Below are 9,823 nucleotides of genomic sequence, written 5' to 3'. Positions count from 1 at the left end.
ATTGGCAAGTCATGTTGCAGCTGTACAGAACTTTAGGTAGGCCACACTTGAAATATTGGGTACAATTCTGGTTGCCACTCTACCAGAAGGACGTGGAGGCTTTGGAGAGGGTACAGAAGAGGTTTACCAGGATGTTGCCTGGTTTGGAGGGTATTAGCTATGAGGAGAGGTTGGATAAACTCGGATTGTTTTCACTGGAACGATGAAGGTGGAGGGGCGACATGATAGAGGTTTACAAAGTTATGAGCGGCATGGACAGAGTGGATAGTCAGAAGCTTTTTCCCAGGGTGGAAGAGTCAGTTACTAGGAGACATAGGTTTAAGGTGCGAGGGGCAAAGTTTAGAGGGGATGTGCGAGGCAAGTTTTTATACGGAGGGTGGTGAGTGCCTGGAACTTGCTGCCGGGGGAGGTGGTGGAAGCAGGTACGATCGTGACGTTTAAGAGGCAACTTGACAAATACATGAATAGGATGGGAATAGAGGGATACGGTCCCCGGAAGTGCAGAAGGTTTTCGTTTAGACAGGCATCAAGATCGGCGCAGGCTTAGAGGGCCGAATGGCCTGTTCCTGTGCTGTACTGTTCTTTGTTCTCTAATCGGCCCCACTCCTCCTTTTACCACCCTTTTACTATTTATATGCTTTTAGAAAATTTTGGGATTTCCTTTAATGTTAGCTGCCAGTCTCTTTTCCTGCTCTCTCTTTGCTTCTCTGATTTGCTTTTTCACTTCTCCTCTGGACCTCCTATATTCTGCCTGGCTCTCAATAGTATTTTCTACCTGGCTTCTATCAGAAGAACACATTTTCTTCTTTACCGTGATCACTTCTTTTGACATGAGCTTTTATTTTTTTCATAATAACCTTTGATGTGGCACCTTATTAAATGCCTTCTGGAAATCTAAGTACAATACTTCCACTGGTTCCCCTTCAGCCACAGCACCCTGTTAGATTGTATAAATATAGTTTACTTGGTGTAACACCACTACTGGTCAGTGAAATATAAAACCACAATCTGTCCATGGATTTATTTTAACTTAGTCATTTCCAAGAGTCATTTAGTAGGAATATGAGGAGGCCTGTTTTGCTTCGATCACTCAACTCCATTTATCACCTTCGAGGTGATATCAGGGCCTCAGTCACTATTTCTCTGATGATAGGTCTCCAGGGTTTCTGTGTATCAATGTTAATGAAAGTAGGTGAACAAAAACAATTTTTAATATAAAAATCCTATTTTCCATGGAGCAGCACCGCCACCTGCTGGCCGAGATCGGGACTCCACACATTTATTTTTCTGCATTACTGATTCTGGTCACCTGGTGGTGCTGTTGCTCTGTTATTAATTCCAGATGTTTTGGTGATAATGAGCCTCCTCCATTCTGGTGACTGGTTTACTAACTTTCAATAACTAGTGCAGGGTGAATTACTGTTTGTGCCAGCGAATGGCACCGTTAGATTGTGTAGACATGTGAATGGGGGAGTGATGAGAAAGGGCTGGGATGGAGTTGTTACCGACTGCACACATTTCCCTGAAGAATGTGACTAAAATATCAAACAGTCTGAGCATCCGATTACATTCCCAGTGTGTCTGTGTGTGATAAGGTGGGGAGTTGGATGGAATTGATGTTCTGGTTGAAAATACTAATATCAGTTTTTTATTCCTTTCAGAATCAACAATCCAACGTAAACAAAACTGCTTAAAATGAAACAGAAAAAGATGATTTTAATGTAAAATTCAAATATTACAATGATCACATTCCCAGACTCCATGGAAATGCAGTATTTTCCTCCTTCAATATTTGGATTTCTCCCTCAGGCTTTCATGTTGTGGGTGCAGAGTGAGAAATGGAAACACAGAAGAAATCACAGCTCCAGACTGGGAAACAGGTGAAGAGATGGAGGACGGGACTGGGTGGTTTGACTGACTGAAGCAGGGAGTGAATGAAGGAAGGAGAGACACAAGATATTTAATTTACTGTTTATTTTAATCTGCTGACATTTATATTTGTATTGGTTTTATTTTCAGTCTGATCGTGATTTCACAATGTATAATTTGGAAATGAAATGATACATTTGGAGACAACCTGGGTTAACCCCCAACCCCTGACCTCTGCTCCTGGGGTCAGGTCACTGTGATGTCGGAGCAGATTCTCAGCCACTTGTTTTCATCCGAAGTGAAGAAGAAAGGATAAAGTTTCTCCGTGAATTTATTCCCAGTGAAAGTGTGGAGCTGGGACTTAGTGTCCGCGTCGTAAAATGAAACTGTCCCGGACTCATAACTGAGAAAAACTCCCACCTTCCCGGGAAACTGACTGGCTAAGAGATGGGATCGAGAGAAGTTTATATAAATCTGATCATTATCCCGCCCAATGGTCCAGAATCCAGTCTCCGGGCTCCAGTCGACATAGTCCTTCCTCTCCACAGACTCTGCGGCTACTCCCAGACTCCACCAATCATTCCCCTCCACCTCCACCTCCCAGTAATGTCTCCCTGATGTGAATCCCTCTGATCCCAGCACAGACTCCCAGTATATAAACCTCTTCTCAGTGTCAGGGAGACTCCTCTCAGTCTCGGTGCATCTCACACTCTTCAGATCCGCAGACACCTCGAGCCATGGATTCGCTGTTTCCACATCCAGGGTCACAGAGACTGGGAGAAAAAGCAGAGAATTAGATACTCGCTGGGGATCGGGGGGAGAGACTCACTGGGGATCGGAGGAGGAGACTCATTGTCGATCGGGGGGAGAGACTCACTGGGGATTAGGGGGGAGAGATTCTGGGGATTGCGGAGAGTGACTCGCTGGGGATCGGGGAGAGAGACTCGCTGGGGATCGGGGAGAGAGACTCACTGGGGATCGGGGAGAGAGACTCACTGGGGATCGGGGGAGAGACTCGCTGGGGATAGGGGAGAGAGACTCGCTGGGGATAGGGGAGAGAGACTCGATGGCGATCGGGGAGAGAATTTTGCTGGGGATTGGAGGGAGAGACTCGCTGGGGATCGGGGGAGAGACTCGCTGGGGATCGGGGGAGAGAGACTCACTGGGGATCGAGGGGAGAGAGACTCACTGGGGATCGAGGGGAGAGAGACTCACTGGGGATCGAGGGGAGAGAGACTCACTGGGGATCGAGGGGAGAGACTCGCTGGGAATCGGGGGAGAGACTCGCTGGGGATCGGGGGAGAGAGACTCACTGGGGATCGAGGGGAGAGAGACTCACTGGGGATCGAGGGGAGAGAGACTCACTGGGGATCGAGGGGAGAGACTCGCTGGTGATCGGAGAGAGAGCTCGCTGGGGATCGGAGAGAGAGACTCACTGGGGATCGAGGGGAGAGACTCACTGGGGATCGGGGGGAGAGACTCACTGGGGATCGAGGGGAGAGACTCGCTGGGGATCAGGGGAGAGACTCACTGGGGATCGGAGGAGGAGACTCATTGTCGATCGGGGGGAGAGACTCACTGGGGTTTGGGGGGGAGAGATTCTGGGGATTGCGGAGAGTGACTCGCTGGGGATCGGGGGAGAGAGACTCACTGGAGATCGAGGGGAGAGACTCACTGGGGATCGAGGGGAGAGACTCGCTGGTGATCGGAGGGAGAGACTCACGGGTACGGAGAGAAAGACTCACTGGGGATCGAGGGGAGAGACTCACTAGGGATCAGGGAGAGAGACACGCTGGGGATCGGGGGGAGAGACTCACTGGGGATCGGAGAGAAAGACTCACTGGGGATTGGAGAGAGAGACTCACTGGGGATTGGAGAGAGAGACTCGCTGGGGATCGGGGGGAGAGACTCACTGGGGATCAGGGGGAGAGACTCGCTGGGGATCGGAGAGAGAGACTCACTGGGGATCGAGGGGAGAGACTCGCTGGGGATCGGGGGGAGAGACTCACTGGGGATCAGGGGGAGAGACTCGCTGGGGATCGGAGAGAGAGACTCACTGGGGATTGGAGAGAGAGACTCGCTGGGGATCGGGGGGAGAGACTCACTGGGGATCGGAGAGAGAGACTCACTGGGGATCAGGGAGAGAGACTCGCTGGGGATCGGGGGGAGAGACTCGCTGGGGATCAGGGGGAGAGACTCGCTGGGGATCGGAGAGAGAGACTCACTGGGGATCAGGGAGAGAGACTCGCTGGGGATCGGAGAGAGAGACTCACTGGGGATCGAGGGGAGAGACTCACTGGGGATCGAGGGGACAGACTCGCTGGGGATCGGGGGGAGAGACTCACTGGGGATCGGAGAGAGAGACTCACTGGGGATCGAGGGGAGAGACTCGCTGGGGATCGGAGGAGGAGACTCATTGTCGATCGGGGGGAGAGACTCACTGGGGTTTGGGGGGGAGAGATTCTGGGGATTGCGGAGAGTGACTCGCTGGGGATCGGGGGCAGAGACTCGCTGGGGATCGGGGGAGAGACTCGCTGGGGATCGGGGGGGGAGAGACTCACTGGGGATCGGGGGAGAGAGACTCGCTGGGGATCGGGGAGAGAATTTTGCTGGGGATCGGGGGGAGAGACTCGCTGGGGATCGGGGGAGAGAGACTCACTGGGGATCGAGGGGAGAGAGACTCACTGGGGATAGGGGAGAGAGACTCGCTGGGGATCGGGGGAGAGAGACTCACTGGGGATCGAGGGGAGAGAGACTCACTGGGGATAGGGGAGAGAGACTCGCTGGGGATCGGGGGAGAGAGACTCACTGGGGATCGAGGGGAGAGAGACTCGCTGGGGATCGGGGGAGAGAGACTCACTGGGGATCGAGGGGAGAGAGACTCGCTGGGGATCGGGGAGAGAATCTTGCTGGGGATCGGAGGGAGAGACTCACTGGGGATCAAGGGGAGAGACTCACTGGGGATCGAGGGGAGAGACTCACTGGGGATCGGAGAGAAAGACTCACTGGGGATCAAGGGGAGAGACTCACTGGGGATCGAGGGGAGAGACTCACTGGGGATCGGAGAGAAAGACTCACTGGGGATCAAGGGGAGAGACTCACTGGGGATCGAGGGGAGAGACTCACTGGGGATCGGAGAGAAAGACTCACTGGGGATCAAGGGGAGAGACTCACTGGGGATCGAGGGGACAGACTCGCTGGTGATCGGAGGGAGAGACTCACTGGGGATCGGAGAGAAAGACTCACTGGGGATCGAGGGGAGAGACTCACTGGGGATCGAGGGGAGAGACTCGCTGGTGATCGGAGGGAGAGACTCACTGGGGATCGGAGAGAAAGACTCACTGGGGATCGAGGGGAGAGACTCACTGGGGATCAGGGAGAGAGACTCGCTGGGGATCGGAGAGAGAGACTCACTGGGGATCGAGGGGAGAGACTCACTGGGGATCGGGAGAGAGACACGCTGGGGATCGGAGAGAGAGACTCACTGGGGATCGAGGGGAGAGACTCGCTGGGGATCGGGAGAGAGACACGCTGGGGATCGGAGAGAGAGACTCACTGGGGATCGGGAGAGAGACTCGCTGGGGATCGGGGGGAGAGACTCACTGGGGATCAGGGAGAGAGACTCGCTGGGGATCGGAGAGAGAGACTCACTGGGGATCGAGGGGAGAGACTCACTGGGGATCGGGAGAGAGACACGCTGGGGATCGGAGAGAGAGACTCACTGGGGATCGAGGGGAGAGACTCGCTGGGGATCGGGGGGAGAGACTCGTTGGGGATCGGGGGGAGAGACTCACTGGGGATCGGAGAGAGAGACTCACTGGGGATCAGGGGGAGAGACTCGCTGGGGATCGGAGAGAGAGACTCACTGGGGATCGAGGGGAGAGACTCGCTGGGGATCGGGGGGAGAGACTCACTGGGGATCAGGGGGAGAGAGACTCACTGGGGATCGGGGAGAGAGACTCGCTGGTGATCGGAGGGAGAGACTCACTGGGGATCGGAGAGAAAGACTCACTGGGGATCGAGGGGAGAGACTCACTGGGGATCGGGAGAGAGACACGCTGGGGATCGGGGGGAGAGACTCACTGGGGATCAGGGAGAGAGACTCGCTGGGGATCGGAGAGAGAGACTCACTGGGGATCGAGGGGAGAGACTCGCTGGGGATCGGGGGGAGAGACTCGTTGGGGATCGGGGGGAGAGACTCACTGGGGATCGGAGAGAGAGACTCACTGGGGATCAGGGGGAGAGACTCGCTGGGGATCGGAGAGAGAGACTCACTGGGGATCGAGGGGAGAGACTCGCTGGGGATCGGGGGGAGAGACTCACTGGGGATCAGGGGGAGAGAGACTCACTGGGGATCGGGGAGAGAGACTCGCTGGGGATCGGGGGAGAGACTCACTGGGGATCGGGGATAGAGACTCGCTGGGGATCGGGGAGAGAGACTCGCTGGGGATCGGGGAGAGAGACTCGCTGGGGATCGGGGAGAGAGACTCGCTGGGGATCAGTGGGAGAGACTCACTGGGGATCAGGGAGAGAGACTCGCTGTGGATCGGGGAGAGAGACTCACTGGGGATCGGGGAGAGAGACTCGCTGGGGTTCAGGGGAGAGACTCGCTGTGGATCGGGGAGAGAGACTCACTGGGGATCGGGGAGAGAGACTCACTGGGGATCGGGGGAGAGACTTGCTGGGGATCAGGGGAGAGACTTGTGAGGGATCGTGGGAGAGACTCGCTGGGGATCGGGGAGAGACTCGCTGGGGATCGGGGGAGAGAGACACATTGGGGGAATCGGGGGGAGGCATTCAGTGGGGATTGGAGGGAGAGACTCGCTGGGGATCGGGGAGAGAGACTCACTGGGGATCGGGGGAGAGAGACCCACTGGGGATCGGGGGAGAGACTCGCTGGGGATTGGGGGAGAGACTCACTGGGGATCGGGGGAGAGACTCACTGGGGATCGGGGGAGACTCGCTGGGGATCGGGGGAGAGACTCACTGGGGATCGGGGGAGAGACTCGCTGGGGATTGCGGGGAGAGACTCACTGCGGATCAGATGAGAGATTCAATGGGGATTGTGGGAGAGACTCGAGGGGGAGAGACTCATTGGGGGAATCAGGGAAAAGACTCACTGGGGAGCAGTGGGGGGGAGACTCTCTCAGGGTCTCGGGGGTCATGGGGGGAAGGAGACTCTGGGGGCTTGGGGGTGGGTCGATGTTGAGAATTGCTGGCGGTCTGCTGTGGGGAACTTGCTGGTTGTCTAAGGGTGTGGGGAGTCAGGGGAGGAGACTTGCTGGGGGATCGGGAAGCAGGGGCATACCCGTGGAGGGGGTCCGGTGGCAGAATTTGCTGCAGGCCCCTGTGTCAGGTGTGGGGGGAGGTCAAGGGGGAGATTCACTGGGGTTCAGGAGGGAGGGGGAAGAGACTCGCTGAGGTTTGAGGGAAGAGACTCGCTGGGGGTCTGGGTTGTGGGGGACACATGCTAGGGAGGGGGTACTTGCTGAGGGTCGGAGGGGGTAGAGACTTGCTGCGTGTCTGAGTGGGAGAGACTCACTGGGGATCGGGGGGAGAGACTCACTGGGGATTAGGGGGAGAGACTCACTGGGGATCAGGGGGAGAGACTCACTGGGGATCGGGGGAGAGACTCACTGGGGATCGGGGGAGAGACTCACTGGGGATCGGGGGAGAGACTCACTGGGGATCAGGGGAGAGACTCACTGGGGATCGGGAGAGACTCACTGGGGATCGGGAGGAGTGACTCGCTGGGGATCGGGAGGAGTGACTCGCTGGGGATCGGGGGAGAGACTCACTGGGGATCGGGGGGAGAGACTCACTGGGGATCGGGGGAGAGACTCACTGGGGATCAGGGGAGAGACTCACTGGGGATCGGGGGGAGAGACTCACTGGGGATCGGGGGAGAGACTCACTGGGGATCGGGGGGAGAGACTCACTGGGGATCGGGGGAGAGACTCACTGGGGATCGGGGGGAGAGACTTGCTGGGGATCGGGGGGAGAGACCCACTGGGGATTGGGGGAGAGACTCTCTGGGGATTGTGGGGGGTGGGAGTAAGATACTGACTGGGTGTTGGGGCAGGGGGGAGATTCTCGCCGGAGGTCCAGGGAGAGGGGGATTGTGTGGAGAGACTTGCTGTGGGTCCGTGGGGGAGGGCGGGGGAAAAGAAACTCACTCGGGGTCCAGAGGGGTTGCGGAGGGGAAGAGACTCACTGGGAGTCCGGGATAAGAAGAGACTTGCTGGGTTTGTGGGGGTTAAGAGACTCACTGGGGGTCCGGCTTGGCGGGGGAAACTGACTGACGGTCGGGGTGGTGAACTTGCTGGAGTTCGGGGGCGGGGTAGAGACTTGCTGGGGTTCGGGGGCGGAAGTGAAAGGGAAATGATGTTTGAGTTTTTTGAGGATTTAACTCACAGAATAGATCAGGGGGAACTGGTGGATGTGATATATTTAGATTTTCAGAAAGCTTTTGAAAAGGTCCCACACAAGAGGTGAGTAAATACAATTAGATCAGATGGGATTGGGGGGAATATACTGGCATGGACTGAGAACTGGTTAATGGACAGAAAACAGAGAGTCGGTATAAATGGTCATTTTCAGGTTGGCAGGCTGTAACTAGTGGGGACCACTAGGATCAATGCTGCGGCCCCAGCTCTTCCCAATCTATATTAATGGATGTTGGAATTAAATGTAATATTTCCAAGTTTGCAGATGACACAAAACTAATTGTAAGTGTGAGTTGTGAGGAAGATGCTTCAAGGAGATTTGCAGAGGCTAAGCGAGTGGGCAAAAATTTGGGAGATGGAATACAATGTGGAGAAATGTGAGGTTATCCACTTTGGTTGGAAAATACAGAGTATTTCTTAATGGTGAGAGGCTGGGACGTGTGGAACTTCAAAAGGACTTGGGTTTCCTTGTTCATGAAGAAAGATCTCATTCAAACATATAAAATTCTTCCAGGGTTCGACAGGGTAGATGTAGGAAGGATGTTTCCCCTGGCTGGGGAGCCCAGAACCAGAGGATACAGTTTCAGAATAAGGGGAAGGCCATTTCGGACTGAGATGAGGAGGAATTCGTTCACTCGGAAAGCAATGAATCTTTGGAATTCTTTGCCCCAGAGGTCAGAGGGTGAGTGGTGCAGAGAATTAAAATGACAGATAGGGTCACTTTTGCGACTGAATGGAGCTGTTCACAGAATTGTTACATAACAGAATGAGGCCATTCAGCCCGTCGTGTCTGCACTGTCTCTCTGAGAGAGCAATTTACCTCGTGCCACTCTTCGGCCTTCACCTCCCTGGCAAAGAGGTGTTCGGTGAAGATGTCGCCCAATCTGTGTTTGGTCTCCGCAGTGTAGACGATGGAGGCTCATTCGTTGAGTATGTTCAAGACTGAGATTGATAGATTTCTCCATATTAAAAACATCAAGGGATACGGGGATAGTGCAGGAAAATGGTGTTGAAGTGGATCTCATTGAATGGGGGAGCGGACTCGAAGGGCTGAATGGCCTGCTCCTGCTCCTATTTCTTATGTTCCTATGTAGCTCTGTGCCTTGCAAACACAGGCGATGCAACACCTGCCCTTTAAACTTCCCGCTGTCCAAGGTCACAAAGACTTCCCACAGGTGAAGCAGTGGATTTACTTGTACTTTTTCCAGTCTAGTTACTGTATTCACTGCTCACAATGTGGTCTCCTCTACACTGGGGAGACCAGACACAGACTGGGCGACCTCTTCACCGAACACCTCTTCACTACGGGGAGAAGGACAGAGAGTGGCATGAGGTAAATTGCTCTTTCAGAGAGCCAATGCAGACATGATGGGCTGAATGGCCTCCTTCTGTGCTGTAACAATTCTGTGAACAGCTCCATTCAATCTGCAAATGTGACCCCATCTGTCATTTTAATTCTCTGCACCACTCCCACTCTGATCTCTGACCTTGGCCAGCTACACTGTTCC

The 9,823-nt window shown here is 54.8% G+C and overlaps 1 protein-coding gene across 1 annotated transcript in view; it reads right to left on the bottom strand.

Moving 5' to 3' along the window:
• Positions 1 to 1,740: 1,740 nt before the first annotated feature.
• LOC137345916 (butyrophilin subfamily 1 member A1-like) overlaps positions 1,741 to 9,823 on the bottom strand; it is a 148,022-nt gene continuing 139,939 nt past the window's right edge. The window contains exon 8 of the mRNA XM_068009162.1: positions 1,741 to 2,642. Coding sequence (XP_067865263.1) covers positions 2,116 to 2,642 — 527 coding nt within the window. The 3' untranslated portion in view covers positions 1,741 to 2,115. The remainder of the gene's footprint in view (positions 2,643 to 9,823) is intronic.

This window comes from Heterodontus francisci, chromosome 29 (assembly GCF_036365525.1).
Source record: "Heterodontus francisci isolate sHetFra1 chromosome 29, sHetFra1.hap1, whole genome shotgun sequence".
NCBI lineage: Eukaryota > Metazoa > Chordata > Chondrichthyes > Heterodontiformes > Heterodontidae > Heterodontus > Heterodontus francisci.
This window is presented reverse-complemented; position numbering and strand designations above follow the sequence as displayed.